Genomic DNA, 15,961 nt, shown 5'->3' with positions numbered 1-15,961 from the left:
GTTGAGCTGTCCTCTCAAGTTGAGCTGTCCTCTCAAGTTGAGCTGTCCTCGCAAGCCGTGCTGTCCTCGCAAGTTGTGCTGTCATCGCATGCTGTGCTGTCCTCGAAAGCTGTGCTGTCCTCCCAATTTGTGCTGTCCTCGCAAGCTGTGCTCTCCTCGCAAGCTGTGCTGTCCTCGCGAGCCGTGCTGTCCTTGCGACTTTTGCTGTCCTCGCAATCTTTGCTGTCCTCGCGAGCTTTGCTGTCCTCGCGACCTTTGCTGTCCTCGCAAGTTGTGCAGTCCTCGCAAGTTGTGCTGCCCTCTCAAGTTCAGCTGTCCTCACAAGTTGAGCTGCCCTCTCAAGTTGAGCTGCCCTCTCAAGTTGAGCTGCCCTCTCAAGTTGAGCTGCCCTCTTATGTTGAGCTGTCCTCCAAAGTTGAGCTGTCCTCTCAAGTTGAGCTGTCCTCTCAAGTAATGCTGTCCTCGCAAGCTGTGCTGTCCTCGCAAGCTGTGCTGTCCTCGCAAGCTGTGCTGTCCTCGCAAGCTGTGCTGTGCTCGCAAGCCGTGCTGTCCTTGCAAGCCGTGCTGTCCTCGGAAGCCGTGCTGTCCACGCAAGCCTTGCTGTCCTCGCAAGCCGTGCTGTCCTCACAAGCTTTGCTGTCCTCACAAGCTTTGCTGTCCTCGCAAGCTTTCCTGTCCTCGTAAGTTGTGCTGTCCTCTCAAGTTCAGCTGCCCTCTCAGGTTGAGGTGTCCTCTCAGGTTGAGATTTCCTCTCAAGTTGAGCTGTACACTCAATTTGAGCTGCCCTCTCAAGTTGAGCTGCCCTCGCAAGTTGAGCTGCCCTCTCAAGTTGAGCTGCCATCTGAAGCTGAGCAGCCCTCTCAAGTTGAGCAGTCCTCTCAAGTTTTGCTGTCCTCTGAGGTTGAGCTGTCCTCTCAAGTTGAGCTGTCCTGTCAAGTTGAGCTGTCCTCTCAAGTTGAGCTGTCCTCGCAAGCTGTGATGTCCTTGCAAGCTGTGCCGTCCTCGCAAGCTGTGCCGTCCTCGCAAGCTGAGCCATCCTCACAAGCTGTGCTGTCCTCGCAAGCTGTCCTGTCCTCGCAAGCTATGCTGTCCTCGCAAGCTGTGCTGTCTTCGCAACCTGTGCTGTCCTCGCAAGCCGTGCTGTCCTCGCAAGCTGTGCTGTCCTCGCAACCTGTGCTGTCCACGCAAGCTGTGCTGTCCCCGCAACCTGTGTTGTCCTCGCAAGCTGTGCTGTCCTCGCAAGCTGTGCTGTCCTCGCAAGCTGTGCCGTCTTTGTAAGCTGTGCCGTCCTCGCAAGCTGTGCCGTCCTCGCAAGCTGTGCTTTCCTCGCAAGCTGTGCTGTCCTTGCAAGCTGTGCTGTCCTCGCAAGCTGCGCTGTCCTCGCAAGCTGTACTGTCCTCGCAAGCTGTGCAGTCATCGCAAGCCGTGCTGTCCTCGCATACCGTGCTGTCCTCGCGAGCCGTGCTGTCCTCGCAAGCCGTGCTGTCCTCGCAAGCCGTGCTGTCCTCGCAAGCCGTGCTGTCCTCACAAGCCATGCTGTCATCGCGAGCCGTGCTGTCCTTGCGAGCTTTGCTGTCCTCGCGAGCTTTGCTGTCCTCGCGAGCTTTGCTGTCCTCGTGACCTTTGCTGTTCTCGCAAGTTGTGCAGTCCTTGCAAGTTGTGCTGCCCTCTCAAGTTCAGCTGTCCTCACAAGTTGAGCTGCCCTCTCAAGTTGAGCTGCCCTCTCAAGTTGAGCTGCCCTCTCAAGTTGAGCTGCCCTCTCAAGTTGAGCTGCCCTCTTATGTTGAGCTGTCCTCCAAAGTTGAGCTGTCCTCTCAAGTTGAGCTGTCCTCTCAAGTAATGCTGTCCTCCAAGCTGTGCTGTCCTCGCAAGCTGTGCTGTTCTCGCAAGCCGTGCTGTCCTCTCAAGTTGAGCTGCCCTCTCTAGTAGAGCTGTCCTCTCAACTTGAGCTGTCCTTTGAAGTTGAGCTGTCCTCTAAAGTTGAGCTGTCCTCTCAAGTTGAGCTGACCTCTCAAGTTGAGCTGTCCTCTCAAGTTGAGCTGAACTCTCAAGTTGAGCTGTCCTCTCAAGTTGAGCTCTCCTTCAAGTTGAGCTGTCCTCTGAAGTTGAGCTGTCCTCTCTAGATGAGCTGTCCTCTCTAGATGAGCTGTCCTCTCAAGTTGAGCTGTCCTCTCAAGTTGAGCTGTCCTCTCAAGTTGAGCTGTCCTCTCAAGTTGAGCTGTCCTCTCAAGTTGAGCTGTCCTCTCAAGTTGAGCTGTCCTCTCAAGTTGAGCTGTCCTCTCAAGTTGAGCTGTCCTCTCAAGTTGAGCTGTCCTCTCAAGTTGAGCTGTCCTCGCAAGCTGTGCTGTCCTCGCAAGCTGTACTCTCCTCGCAAGCTGTGCTGTCCTCACAACCTGTGCTGTCCTCGCAAGCCGTGCTGTCCTCGCAAGCCGTGCTGTCCTCGCAAGACGTGCTGTCCTCGCAAGCCATGCTGTCCTCGCAAGCCGTGCTGTCGTCAGAAGCCGTGCTGTCCTCACAAGCCGTACTGTCATCGCTAGCTTTGCTGTCCTCGCAAGTTGTGCTGTCCTCGGAAGTTGTGCTGTCCTTTAAAGTTGAGCTGTCCTCTTCAGTTGGACTGTCCTCTCAAGTTGAGCTGTCCTCTCAAGTTGAGCTGTCCTCTCAAGTTGAGTTGTTCTCTCATATTGAGCTGTCCTCGCAAGCCGTGCTGTCCTCGCAAGCTGTGCTGTCCTTGCAATCTTTGCTGTCCTCGAAAGTTGTGCTTTCCTCTCAAGTGGTGGTGTCCTCACAAGTTGAGCAGTCCTGTTAAGCTAAGCTGCCCTCTCAAGTTGAATTGCCCCCTCAAGTTGAGCTGTCCTCTCAAGTTGAGCTGTCCTCTCAAGTTGAGCTGTCCTCACAAGTTGTGCTGTCCTCTCAAGTTGTGCTGTCCCCTCAAGTTGAGCTGTCCTCTCAAGTGTAGCTGTCCTCTCAAGTTGAGCTGTCCTCTCAAGTTGAGCTGTCCACACAAGTTGAGCTGTCCTCTCAAGTTGAGCTGTCCTCTCAAGTTGAGCTGTCCTCTCAAGTTGAGCTGTCCTCTAAAGTTGAGCTGTCCTCTCAAGTTGAGCTGTCCTCTCAAGTTGAGCTGTCCTTTCAAGTAGAGCTGTCCTCGTAAGCTGTGCTGTCCTCGCAAGCCTTGCTGGCCTCGCAAGCTGTGCTGTCCTTGCAAGCTGTGCTGTCCTCGCAAGCTGTGCTGTCCTCGCAAGCCGTGCTGTCCTCGCAAGCCGTGCTGTCCTCGCAAGCCGTGCTGTCCCCGCAAGCTTTGCTGTCCTCGCGAGCTGTGCTGTCCTCGCAAGCTGTGCTGTCCGCGCAAGCTGTGCTGTCCTCGCAAGCTGTGCTGTCGTCTCAAGTTGAGCTGCACTCTCAAGTTGAGCTGCCCTCTTAAGTTGAGCTGTCCTCTCAAGTTGAGCTGTCAAGTTGAGCTGTCCTCTCAAGTTGAGCTGTCCTCGCAAGTTGAGCTGTCCTCTCAAGTTGAGCTGTCCTCTCAAGTTGAGCTGTCCTCGCAAGCCGTGCTGTCCTTGCAAGCCGTGCTGTCCTCGCCAGGTGTGCTGTCCTCACAAGCCCCGTGCTGTCCTTGCAAGCCGTGCTGTCCTCGGAAGCCGTGCTGTCCACGCAAGCCTTGCTGTCCTCGCAAGCCGTGCTGTCCTCACAAGCTTTGCTGTCCTCACAAGCTTTGCTGTCCTCGCAAGCTTTCCTGTCCTTGTAAGTTGTGCTGTCCTCTCAAGTTGAGCTGTCCTCTCAGGTTGAGGTGTCCTCTCAGGTTGAGATTTCCTCTCGAGTTGAGCTGTACACTGAAGTTGAGCTGCCCTCTCAAGTTGAGCTGCCCTCTCAAGTTGAGCTGCCCTCTCAAGTTGAGCTGCCCTCTCAAGTTGAGCTGCCCTCTGAAGCTGAGCAGCCCTCTCAAGTTGAGCAGTCCTCTCAAGTTTTGCTGTCCTCTGAAGTTGAGCTGTCCTCTCAAGTTGAGCTGTCCTCTCAAGTTCAGCTGTCCTCTCAAGTTGAGCTGTCCTCGCAAGCTGTGATGTCCTTGCAAGCTGTGCCGTCCTCGCAAGCTGTGCCATCCTCGCAAGCTGTGCTGTCCTCGCAAGCTGTCCTGTCCTCGCAAGCTATGCTGTCCTCGCAAGCTGTGCTGTCCTCGCAAGCTGTGCTGTCCTCGCAAGCTGTGCTGTCCTCGCAACCTGTGCTGTCCACGCAAGCTGTGCTGTCCCCGCAACCTGTGTTGTCCTCGCAAGCTGTGCTGTCCTCGCAAGCTGTGCTGTGCTCGCAAGCTGTGCCGTCTTTGTAAGCTGTGCCGTCCTCGCAAGCTGTGCCGTCCTCGCAAGCTGTGCTGTTCTCGCAAGCTGTGCTGTCCTCGCAAGCTGTGCTGTCCTCGCAAGCTGTGCTGTCCTCGTTAGCTGTGCTGTCCTCGCAAGCTGTGCTGTCCTCGCAAGCTGCGCTGTCCTCGCAAGCTGTACTGTCCTCGCAAGCTGTGCTGTCATCGCAAGCCTTGCTGTCCTCGCAAGCCGTGCTTTCCTCGCCAGCCGTGCTGTCTTCGCAAGCTTTGCTGTCTTCGCATGTTGTGCTTTCCTCTCAAGTAGTGCTGTCCTCTCAAGTTGGGCTGTCCTCTCAAGTTGAGCTGTCCTCTCAAGTTGAGCTGCCCACTCAAGTTGAGCTGTCCTCTCACGTTGTGCTGTCCTCTCAGGTTGTGCTGTCCTCTCAAGTTGAGCTGTCCTCTCAAGTTGAGCTGTCCTCTCAAGTTGAGCTGTCCTCTCAAGTTGAGCTGTCCTCTCAAGTTGAGCTGTCCTCTCAAGTTGAGCTGACCTCTCAAGTTGAGCTGTCCTCTCTAGTTGAGCTGTCCTCTCAAGTTGAGCTGTCCTCTCAAGTTGAGCTGTCCTATCATGTTGAGCTGTCCTCTCTAGTTGAGCTGTCCTCTCAAGTTGAGCTGTCCTCTCAAGTTGAGCTGTCCTCTCAAGTTGAGCTGTCCTCTCAAGTTGAGCTGCCCTCTTATGTTGAGCTGTCCTCCAAAGTTGAGCTGTCCTCTCAAGTTGAGCTGTCCTCTCAAGTTGAGCTGTCCTCGCAAGCCGTGCTGTCCTCGCAAGTTGTGCTGTCATCGCAAGCTGTGTTGTCCTCACAATTTGTGCTGTCCTCGCAAGCTGTGCTCTCCTCGCAAGCTGTGCTGTCCTCGCGAGCCGTGCCGTCCTTGCGACTTTTGCTGTCCTCGCAAGCTTTGCTGTCCTCGCGAGCTTTGCTGTCCTCGCGACCTTTGCTGTTCTCGCAAGTTGTGCAGTCCTCGCAAGTTGTGCTGCCCTCTCAAGTTCAGCTGTCCTCACAAGTTGAGCTGCCCTCTCAAGTTGAGCTGCCCTCTCAAGTTGAGCTGCCTTCTCAAGTTGAGCTGCCCTCTTATGTTGAGCTGTCCTCCAAAGTTGAGCTGTCCTCTCAAGTTGAGCTGTCCTCTCAAGTAATGCTGTCCTCGCAAGCTGTGCTGTCCTCGCAAGCTGTGCTGTCCTCGCAAGCTGTGCTGTCCTCGCAAGCTGTGCTGTCCTCGCAAGCCGTGCTGTCCTTGCAAGCCGTGCTGTCCTCGGAAGCCGTGCTGTCATCGCAAGCCTTGCTGTCCTCGCAAGCCATGCTGTCCTCACAAGCTTTGCTGTCCTCACAAGCTTTGCTGTCCTCGCAAGCTTTCCTGTCCTCGTAAGTTGTGCTGTCCCCTCAAGTTCAGCTGTCCTCTCAGGTTGAGGTGTCCTCTCAGGTTGAGATTTCCTCTCAAGTTGAGCTGTACACTCAATTTGAGCTGCCCTCTCAAGTTGAGCTGCCCTCTCAAGTTGAGCTGCCCTCTCAAGTTGAGCTGCCCTCTGAAGCTGAGCAGCCCTCTCAAGTTGAGCAGTCCTCTCAAGTTTTGCTGTCCTCTGAAGTTGAGCTGTCCTCTCAAGTTGAGCTGTCCTGTCAAGTTGAGCTGTCCTCTCAAGTTGAGCTGTCCTCACAAGCTGTGATGTCCTTGCAAGCTGTGCCGTCCTCGCAAGCTGTGCCATCCTCGCAAGCTGAGCCATCCTCACAAGCTGTGCTGTCCTCGCAAGCTGTCCCGTCCTCGCAAGCTATGCTGTCCTCGCAAGCTGTGCTGTCTTCGCAAGCTGTGCTGTCCTCGCAAGCCGTGCTGTCCTCGTTAGCTGTGCTGTCCTCGCAACCTGTGCTGTCCACGCAAGCTGTGCTGTCCCCGCAACCTGTGTTGTCCTCGCAAGCTGTGCTGTCCTCGCAAGCTGTGCTGTCCTCGCAAGCTGTGCCGTCTTTGTAAGCTGTGCCGTCCTCGCAAGCTGTGCCGTCCTCGCAAGCTGTGCTGTCCTCGCAAGCTGTGCTGTCCTCGCAAGCTGTGCTCTCCTCGCAAGCTGCACTGTCCTCGCAAGCTGTAATGTCCTCGCAAGCTGTGCTGTCATTGCAAGCCGTGCTGTCCTCGCATACCGTGCTGTCCTCGCGAGCCGTGCTGTCCTCGCAAGCCGTGCTGTCCTCGCAAGCCGTGCTGTCCTCGCAAGCCGTGCTGTCCTCGCAAGCCATGCTGTCCTCGCGAGCCGTGCTGTCCTTGCGAGCTTTGCTGTCCTCGTGAGCTTTGCTGTCCTCACGAGCTTTGCTGTCCTCGCGACCTTTGCTGTTCTCGCAAGTTGTGCAGTCCTCGCAAGTTGTGCTGCCCTCTCAAGTTCAGCTGTCCTCACAAGTTGAGCTGCCCTCTCAAGTTGAGCTGCCCTCTTATGTTGAGCTGTCCTCCAAAGTTGAGCTGTCCTCTCAAGTTGAGCTGTCCTCTCAAGTAATGCTGTCCTCGCAAGCTGTGCTGTCCTCGCAAGCCGTGCTGTCCTCTCAAGTTGAGCTGCCCTCTCTTGTAGAGCTGTCCTCTCAACTTGAGCTGTCCTTTGAAGTTGAGCTGTCCTCTAAAGTTGAGCTGTCCTCTCAAGTTGAGCTGACCTCTCAAATTGAGATGTCCTCTCAAGTTGAGCTCTCCTTCAAGTTGAGCTGTCCTCTGAGGTTGAGCTGTCCTCTCTAGATGAGCTGTCCTCTCTAGATGAGCTGTCCTCTCAAGTTGAGCTGTCCTCTCAAGTTGAGCTGTCCTCTCAAGTTGAGCTGTCTTCTCAAGTTAAGCCGCCCTCTCAAGTTGAGCTGTCCTCTGATGTTGAGCTGTCCTCTCAAATTGAGCTGTCCTCTCAAGTTGAGCTGTCCTCTCAAGTTGAGCTGTCCTCTCAAGTTGAGCTGTCCTCTCAAGTTGAGCTGTCCTCGCAAGCCGTGCTGTCCTCGCAAGCTGTGCTCTCCTCGCAAGCTGTGCTGTCCTCGCAACCTGTGCTGTCCTCGCAAGCCGTGCTGTCCTCGCAAGCCGAGCTGTCCTCGCAAGACGTGCTGTCCTCGCAAGCCGTGCTGTCCTCACAAGCCGTGCTGTCGTCGGAAGCCGTGCTGTCCTCGCAAGCCGTACTGTCATCGCTAGCTTTGCTGTCCTCGCAAGTTGTGCTGTCCTCGGAAGTTCTGCTGTCCTTTAAAGTTGAGCTGTCCTCTTCAGTTGGACTGTCCTGTCAAGTTGAGCTGTCCTCTCAAGTTGAGCTGTCCTCTCAAGTTGAGTTGTTCTCTCATATTGAGCTGTCCTCGCAAGCCGTGCTGTCCTCGCAAGCTGTGCTGTCCTTGCAAGCTTTGCTGTCCTCGAAAGTTGTGCTTTCCTCTCAAGTAGTGGTGTCCTCGCAAGTTGAGCAGTCCTGTTAAGCTAAGCTGCCCTCTCAAGTTGAATTGCCCTCTCAAGTTGAGCTGTCCTCTCAAGTTGAGCTGTCCTCTCAAGTTGAGCTGTCCTCACAAGTTGTGCTGTCCTCTCAAGTTGTGCTGTCCCCTCAAGTTGAGCTGTCCTCTCAAGTGTAGCTGTCCTCTCAAGTTGAGCTGTCCTCTCAAGTTGAGCTGTCCACTCAAGTTGAGCTGTCCTCTCAAGTTGAGGTGTCCTCTCAAGTTGAGCTGTCCTCTCAAGTTGAGCTGTCCTCTAAAGTTGAGCTGTCCTCTCAAGTTGAGCTGTCCTCTCAAGTTGAGCTGTCCTTTCAAGTAGAGCTGTCCTCGTAAGCTGTACTGTCCTCGCAAGCCTTGCTGGCCTCGCAAGCTGTGCTGTCCTTGCAAGCTGTGCTGTCCTCGCAATCTGTGCTGTCCTCGCAAGCCGTGCTGTCCTCGCAAGCCGTGCTGTCCTCGCAAGCTGTGCTGTCCTCGCAAGCTGTGCTGTCCGCACAAGCTGTGCTGTCCTCGCAAGCTGTGCTGTCGTCTCAAGTTGAGCTGCCCTCTCAAGTTGAGCTGCCCTCTTAAGTTGAGCTGTCCTCTCAAGTTGAGCTGTCAAGTTGAGCTGCCCTCTCAAGTTAAGCTGTCCTCGCAAGTTGAGCTGTCCTCTCAAGTTGAGCTGTCCTCTCAAGTTGAGCTCTCCTCGCAAGCCGTGCTGTCCTTGCAAGCCGTGCTGTCCTCGCAAGCTGTGCTGTCCTCGCAAGCCGTGCTGTCCTCGCAAGCCGTGCTGTCCTCGCAAGCCGTGCTGTCCTCGCAAGCTGTGCTGTCCTCGCAAGCCGTGCTGTCCTCGCAAGCCGTGCTGTCCTCGCAAGCCGTGCTGTCCTCGCAAGCTTTGCTGTCCTCGCAAGCTGTGCTGTCCTCGCAAGCTGTGCTGTCCGCGCAAGCTGTGCTGTCCTCGCAAGCTGTGCTGTCGTCTCAAGTTGAGCTGCCCTCTCAAGTTGAGCTGCCCTCTTAAGTTGAGCTGTCCTCTCAAGTTGAGCTGTCAAGTTGAGCTGCCCTCTCAAGTTGAGCTGTCCTCGCAAGTTGAGCTATCCTCTCAAGTTGAGCTGTCCTCGCAAGCCGTGCTGTCCTTGCAAGCCGTGCTGTCCTCGCCAGGTGTGCTGTCCTCACAAGCCGTGCTGTCCTTGCAAGCCGTGCTGTCCTCAGAAGCCGTGCTGTCCACGCAAGCCTTGCTGTCCTCGCAAGCCGTGCTGTCCTCACAAGCTTTGCTGTCCTCACAAGCTTTGCTGTCCTCGCAAGCTTCCCTGTCCTTGTAAGTTGTGCTGTCCTCTCAAGTTGAGCTGTCCTCTCAGGTTGAGGTGTCCTCTCAGGTTGAGATTTCCTCTCAAGTTGAGCTGTACACTGAAGTTGAGCTGCCCTCTCAAGTTGAGCTGCCCTCTCAAGTTGAGCTGCCCTCTCAAGTTGAGCTGCCCTCTCAAGTTGAGCTGCCCTCTGAAGCTGAGCAGCCCTCTCAAGTTGAGCAGTCCTCTCAAGTTTTGCTGTCCTCCGAAGTTGAGCTGTCCTCTCAAGTTGAGCTGTCCTCTCAAGTTCAGTTGTCCTCTCAAGTTGAGCTGTCCTCGCAAGCTGTGATGTCCTTGCAAGCTGTGCCGTCCTCGCAAGCTGTGCCATCCTCGCAAGCTGTGCTGTCCTCGCAAGCTGTCCTCTCCTCGCAAGCTATGCTGTCCTCGCAAGCTGTGCTGTCCTCGCAAGCTGTGCTGTCCTCGCAAGCTGTGCTGTCCTCGCAACCTGTGCTGTCCACGCAAGCTGTGCTGTCCCCGCAACCTGTGCTGTCCTCGCAAGCTGTGCTGTGCTCGCAAGCTGTGCCGTCTTTGTAAGCTGTGCCGTCCTCGCAAGCTTTGCCGTCCTCGCAAGCTGTGCTGTCCTCGCAAGCTGTGCTGTCCTCGCAAGCTGTGCTGTCCTCGCAAGCTGTGCTGTCCTCGTTAGCTGTGCTGTCCTCGCAAGCTGTGGTGTCCTCGCAAGCTGCGCTGTCCTCGCAAGCTGTACTGTCCTCGCAAGCTGTGCTGTCATCGCAAGCCTTGCTGTCCTCGCAAGCCGTGCTTTCCTCGCCAGCCGTGCTGCCTTCGCAAGCTTTGCTGTCTTCGCATGTTGTGCTTTCCTCCCAAGTAGTGCTGTCCTCTCAAGTTGGGCTGTCCTCTCAAGTTGAGCTGTCCTCTCAAGTTGAGCTGCCCACTCAAGTTGAGCTGTTCTCTCACGTTGTGCTGTCCTCTCAGGTTGGGCTGTCCTCTCAATTTGAGCTGTCCTCTCAAGTTGAGCTGTCCTCTCAAGTTGAGCTGTCCTCTCAAGTTGAGCTGTCCTCTCAAGTTGAGCTGTCCTCTCAAGTTGAGCTGACCTCTCAAGTTGAGCTGTCCTCTCTAGTTGAGCTGTCCTCTCAAGTTGAGCTGTCCTCTCAAGTTGAGCTGTCCTATCATGTTGAGCTGTCCTCTCTAGTTGAGCTGTCATCTCTAGTTGAGCTGTCCTCTCAAGTTGAGCTGTCCTCTCAAGTTGAGCTGTCCTCTCAAGTTGAGCTGTCCTCTCAAGTTGAGCTGCCCTCTCATGTTGAGCTGTCCTTCAAAGTTGAGCTGTCCTCTCAAGTTGAGCTGTCCTCTCAAGTTGAGCTGCCCTCGCAAGCCGTGCTGTCATCGCAAGTTGTGCTGTCATCGCAAGCTGTGCTGTCCTCGAAAGCTGTGCTGTCTTCCCAATTTGTGCTGTCCTCGCAAGCTGTGCTCTCCTCGCAAGCTGTGCTGTCCTCGCGAGCCGTGCTGTCCTTGCGACTTTTGCTGTCCTCGCAAGCTTTGCTGTCCTCGCGAGCTTTGCTGTCCTCGCGACCTTTGCTGTTCTCGCAAGTTGTGCAGTCCTCGCAAGTTGTGCTGCCCTCTCAAGTTCAGCTGTCCTCACAAGTTGAGCTGCCCTCTCAAGTTGAGCTGCCCTCTCAAGTTGAGCTGCCCTCTCAAGTTGAGCTGCCCTCTTATGTTGAGCTGTCCTCCAAAGTTGAGCTGTCCTCTCAAGTTGAGCTGTCCTCTCAAGTAATGCTGTCCTCGCAAGCTGTGCTGTCCTCGCAAGCTGTGCTGTCCTCGCAAGCTGTGCTGTCCTCGCAAGCTGTGCTGTCCTCGCAAGCCGTGCTGTCCTTGCAAGCCGTGCTGTCCTCGGAAGCCGTGCTGTCCACGCAAGCCTTGCTGTCCTCGCAAGCCGTGCTGTCCTCACAAGCTTTGCTGTCCTCACAAGCTTTGCTGTCCTCGCAAGCTTTCCTGTCCTCGTAAGTTGTGCTGTCCTCTCAAGTTCAGCTGTCCTCTCAGGTTGAGGTGTCCTCTCAGGTTGAGATTTCCTCTCAAGTTGAGCTGTACACTCCATTTGAGCTGCCCTCTCAAGTTGAGCTGCCCTCTCAAGTTGAGCTGCCCTCTCAAGTTGAGCTGCCCTCTGAAGCTGAGCAGCCCTCTCAAGTTGAGCAGTCCTCTCAAGTTTTTCTGTCCTCTGAAGTTGAGCTGTCCTCTCAAGTTGAGCTGTCCTGTCAAGTTGAGCTGTCCTCTCAAGTTGAGCTGTCCTCGCAAGCTGTGATGTCCTTGCAAGCTGTGCCGTCCTCGCAAGCTGTGCCGTCCTCGCAAGCTGAGCCGTCCTCACAAGCTGTGCTGTCCTCGCAAGCTGTCCTGTCCTCGCAAGCTATGCTGTCCTCGCAAGCTGTGCTGTCTTCGCAAGCTGTGCTGTCCTCGCAAGCCGTGCTGTCCTCGCAAGCTGTGCTGTCCTCGCAACCTGTGCTGTCCACGCAAGCTGTGCTGTCCCCGCAACCTGTGTTGTCCTCGCAAGCTGTGCTGTCCTCGCAAGCTGTGCTGTCCTCGCAAGCTGTGCCGTCTTTGTAAGCTGTGCCGTCCTCGCAAGCTGTGCCGTCCTCGCAAGCTGTGCTGTCCTCGCAAGCTGTGCTGTCCTCGCAAGCTGTGCTGTCCTCGCAAGCTGCGCTGTCCTCGCAAGCTGTACTGTCCTCGCAAGCTGTGCTGTCATCGCAAGCCGTGCTGTCCTCGCATACCGTGCTGTCCTCGCGAGCCGTGCTGTCCTCGCAAGCCGTGCTGTCCTTGCAAGCCGTGCTGTCCTCGCAAGCCGTGCTGTCCTCGCAAGCCATGCTGTCCTCGCGAGCCGTGCTGTCCTTGCGAGCTTTGCTGTCCTCGCGAGCTTTGCTGTCCTCGCGAGCTTTGCTGTCCTCGCGACCTTTGCTGTTCTCGCAAGTTGTGCAGTCCTCGCAAGTTCTGCTGCCCTCTCAAGTTCAGCTGTCCTCACAAGTTGAGCTGCCCTCTCAAGTTGAGCTGCCCTCTTATGTTGAGCTGTCCTCCAAAGTTGAGCTGTCCTCTCAAGTTGAGCTGTCCTCTCAAGTAATGCTGTCCTCGCAAGCTGTGCTGTCCTCGCAAGCTGTGCTGTTCTCGCAGGCCGTGCTGTCCTCTCAAGTTGAGCTGCCCTCTCTAGTAGAGCTGTCCTCTCAACTTGAGCTGTCCTTTGAAGTTGAGCTGTCCTCTAAAGTTGAGCTGTCCTCTTAAGTTGAGCTGACCTCTCAAATTGAGATGTCCTCTCAAGTTGAGCTCTCCTTCAAGTTGAGCTGTCCTCTGAGGTTGAGCTGTCCTCTCTAGATGAGCTGTCCTCTCTAGATGAGCTGTCCTCTCAAGTTGAGCTGTCCTCTCAAGTTGAGCTGTCCTCTCAAGTTGAGCTGTCCTCTCAAGTTGAGCTGTCCTCTCAAGTTGAGCTGTCCTCTCAAGTTGAGCTGTCCTCTCAAGTTGAGCTGTCCTCTCAAGTTGAGCTGTCCTCTCAAGTTGAGCTGTCCTCTCAAGTTGAGCTGTCCTCTCAAGTTGAGCTGTCCTCGCAAGCCGTGCTGTCCTCGCAAGCTGTGCTCTCCTCGCAAGCTGTGCTGTCCTCGCAACCTGTGCTGTCCTCGCAAGCCGTGCTGTCCTCGCAAGCCGTGCTGTCCTCGCAAGACGTGCTGTCCTCGCAAGCCGTGCTGTCCTTGCAAGCCGTGCTGTCGTCGGAATCCGTGCTGTCCTCGCAAGCCGTACTGTCATCGCTAGCTTTGCTGTCCTCGCAAGTTGTGCTGTCCTCGGAAGTTGTGCTGTCCTTTAAAGTTGAGCTGTCCTCTTCAGTTGGATTGTCCTCTCAAGTTGAGCTGTCCTCTCAAGTTGAGCTGTCCTCTCAAGTTGAGTTGTTCTCTCATATTGAGCTGTCCTCGCAAGCCGTGCTGTCCTCGCAAGCTGTGCTGTCCTTGCAAGCTTTGCTGTCCTCGAAAGTTGTGCTTTCCTCTCAAGTGGTGGTGTCCTCGCAAGTTGAGCAGTCCTGTTAATCTAAGCTGCCCTCTCAAGTTGAATTGCCCTCTCAAGTTGAGCTGTCCTCTCAAGTTGAGCTGTCCTCTCAAGTTGAGCTGTCCTCACAAGTTGTGCTGTCCTCTCAAGTTGTGCTGTCCCCTCAAGTTGAGCTGTCCTCTCAAGTGTAGCTGTCCTCTCAAGTTGAGCTGTCCTCTCAAGTTGAGCTGTCCACTCAAGTTGAGCTGTCCTCTCAAGTTGAGCTGTCCTCTCAAGTTGAGCTGTCCTCTCAAGTTGAGCTGTCCTCTAAAGTTGAGCTGTCCTCTCAAGTTGAGCTGTCCTCTCAAGTTGAGCTGTCCTTTCAAGTAGAGCTGTCCTCGTAAGCTGTACTGTCCTCGCAAGCCTTGCTGGCCTCGCAAGCTGTGCTGTCCTTGCAAGCTGTGCTGTCCTCGCAAGCTGTGCTGTCCTCGCAAGCCGTGCTGTCCTCGCAAGCCGTGCTGTCCTCGCAAGCCGTGCTGTCCTCGCAAGCCGTGCTGTCCTCGCAAGCTTTGCTGTCCTCGCAAGCTGTGCTGTCCTCGCAAGCTGTGCTGTCCGCGCAAGCTGTGCTGTCCTCGCAAGCTGTGCTGTCGTCTCAAGTTGAGCTGCCCTCTCAAGTTGAGCTGCCCTCTTAAGTTGAGCTGTCCTCTCAAGTTGAGCTGTCAAGTTGAGCTGTCCTCTCAAGTTGAGCTGTCCTCGCAAGTTGAGCTGTCCTCTGAAGTTGAGCTGTCCTCTCAAGTTGAGCTGTCCTCACAAGCCGTGCTGTCCTTGCAAGCCGTGCTGTCCTCGCCAGGTGTGCTGTCCTCACAAGCCGTGCTGTCCTTGCAAGCCGTGCTGTCCTCGGAAGCCGTGCTGTCCACGCAAGCCTTGCTGTCCTCGCAAGCCGTGCTGTCCTCACAAGCTTTGCTGTCCTCACAAGCTTTGCTGTCCTCGCAAGCTTTCCTGTCCTTGTAAGTTGTGCTGTCCTCTCAAGTTGAGCTGTCCTCTCAGGTTGAGGTGTCCTCTCAGGTTGAGATTTCCTCTCAAGTTGAGCTGTACACTGAAGTTGAGCTGCCCTCTCAAGTTGAGCTGTCCTCTCAAGTTCAGCTGTCCTCTCAAGTTGAGCTGTCCTCGCAAGCTGTGATGTCCTTGCAAGCTGTGCCGTCCTCGCAAGCTGTGCCATCCTCGCAAGCTGTGCTGTCCTCGCAAGCTGTCCTGTCCTCGCAAGCTATGCTGTCCTCGCAAGCTGTGCTGTCCTCGCAAGCTGTGCTGTCCTCGCAAGCTGTGCTGTCCTCCCAAACTGTGCTGTCCACGCAAGCTGTGCTGTCCCTGCAACCTGTGTTGTCCTCGCAAGCTGTGCTGTCCTCGCAAGCTGTGTTGTGCTCGCAAGCTGTGCCGTCTTTGTAAGCTGTGCCGTCCTCGCAAGCTGTGCCGTCCTCGCAAGCTGTGCTGTCCTCGCAAGCTGTGCTGTCCTCGCAAGCTGTGCTGTCCTCGCAAGCTGTGCTGTCCTCGTTAGCTGTGCTGTCCTCGCAAGCTGTGCTGTCCTCGCAAGCTGCGCTGTCCTCGCAAGCTGTACTGTCCTCGCAAGCTGTGCTGTCATCGCAAGCCTTGCTGTCCTCACAAGCCGTGCTTTCCTCGCCAGCCGTGCTGTCTTCGCAAGCTTTGCTGTCTTCGCATGTTGTGCTTTCCTCTCAAGTAGTGCTGTCCTCTCAAGTTGGGCTGTCCTCTCAAGTTGAGCTGTCCTCTCAAGTTGAGCTGCCCACTCAAGTTGAGCTGTCCTCTCACGTTGTGCTGTCCTCTCAGGTTGTGCTGTCCTCTCAAGTTGAGCTGTCCTCTCAAGTTGAGCTGTCCTCTCAAGTTGAGCTGTCCTCTCAAGTTGAGCTGTCCTCTCAAGTTGAGCTGTCCTCTCAAGTTGAGCTGTCCTCTCAAGTTGAGCTGACCTCTCAAGTTGAGCTGTCCTCTCAAGTTGAGCTGTCCTCTCAAGTTGAGCTGTCCTCTCAAGTAGAGCTGTCCTATCATGTTGAGCTGTCCTCTCTAGTTGAGCTGTCATCTCTAGTTGAGCTGTCCTCTCAAGTTGAGCTGTCCTCTCAAGTTGAGCTGTCCTCTCAAGTTGAGCTGTCCTCTCAAGTTGAGCTGCCCTCTTATGTTGAGCTGTCCTCCAAAGTTGAGCTGTCCTCTCAAGTTGAGCTGTCCTCTCAAGTTGAGCTGTCCTCGCAAGCCGTGCTGTCCTCGCAAGTTGTGCTGTCATCGCAAGCTGTGCTGTCCTCGAAAGCTGTGCTGTCCTCCCAATTTGTGCTGTCCTCGCAAGCTGTGCTCTCCTCGCAAGCTGTGCTGTCCTCGCGAGCCGTGCTGTCCTTGCGACTTTTGCTGTCCTCGCAAGCTTTGCTGTCCTCACGAGCTTTGCTGTCCTCGCGACCTTTGCTGTTCTCGCAAGTTGTGCAGTCCTCGCAAGTTGTGCTGCCCTCTCAAGTTCAGCTGTCCTCACAAGTTGAGCTGCCCTTTCAAGTAGAGCTGCCCTCTCAAGTTGAGCTGCCCTCTCAAGTTGAGCTGCCCGCTTATGTTGAGCTGTCCTCCAAAGTTGAGCTGTCCTCTCAAGTTGAGCTGTCCTCTCAAGTAATGCTGTCCTCGCAAGCTGTGCTGTCCTCGCAAGCTGTGCTGTCCTCGCAAGCTGTGCTGTCCTCGCAAGCTGTGCTGTCCTCGCAAGCCGTGCTGTCCTTGCAAGCCGTGCTGTCCTTGGAAGCCGTGCTGTCCACGCAAGCCTTGCTGTCCTCGCAAGCCGTGCTGTCCTCTCAAGCTTTGCTGTCCTCACAAGCTTTGCTGTCCTCGCAAGCTTTCCTGTCCTCGTAAGTTGTTCTGTCCTCTCAAGTTCAGCTGTCCTCTCAGGTTGAGGTGTCCTCTCAGGTTGAGATTTCCTCTCA

The 15,961-nt window shown here is 55.4% G+C and overlaps 2 protein-coding genes across 2 annotated transcripts; both read right to left on the bottom strand.

Annotated features, from left to right (window-relative positions):
• Nucleotides 1-950: 950 nt before the first annotated feature.
• LOC124719635 (prestalk protein-like) lies at nt 951-1,535 on the bottom strand. The gene has a single exon (XM_047244850.1). It carries the CDS (start codon nt 1,533-1,535, stop codon nt 951-953), a length of 585 nt encoding a protein of 194 aa, XP_047100806.1.
• A 9,749-nt stretch (nt 1,536-11,284) lies between these two features.
• On the bottom strand, nt 11,285-11,869 carry LOC124719634 (prestalk protein-like). The gene has a single exon (XM_047244849.1). It carries the CDS (start codon nt 11,867-11,869, stop codon nt 11,285-11,287), a length of 585 nt encoding a protein of 194 aa, XP_047100805.1.
• Nucleotides 11,870-15,961: the final 4,092 nt, after the last annotated feature.

Source organism: Schistocerca piceifrons, chromosome 11 (genome assembly GCF_021461385.2).
Source record: "Schistocerca piceifrons isolate TAMUIC-IGC-003096 chromosome 11, iqSchPice1.1, whole genome shotgun sequence".
Lineage (NCBI taxonomy): Eukaryota > Metazoa > Arthropoda > Insecta > Orthoptera > Acrididae > Schistocerca > Schistocerca piceifrons.
This window is presented reverse-complemented; position numbering and strand designations above follow the sequence as displayed.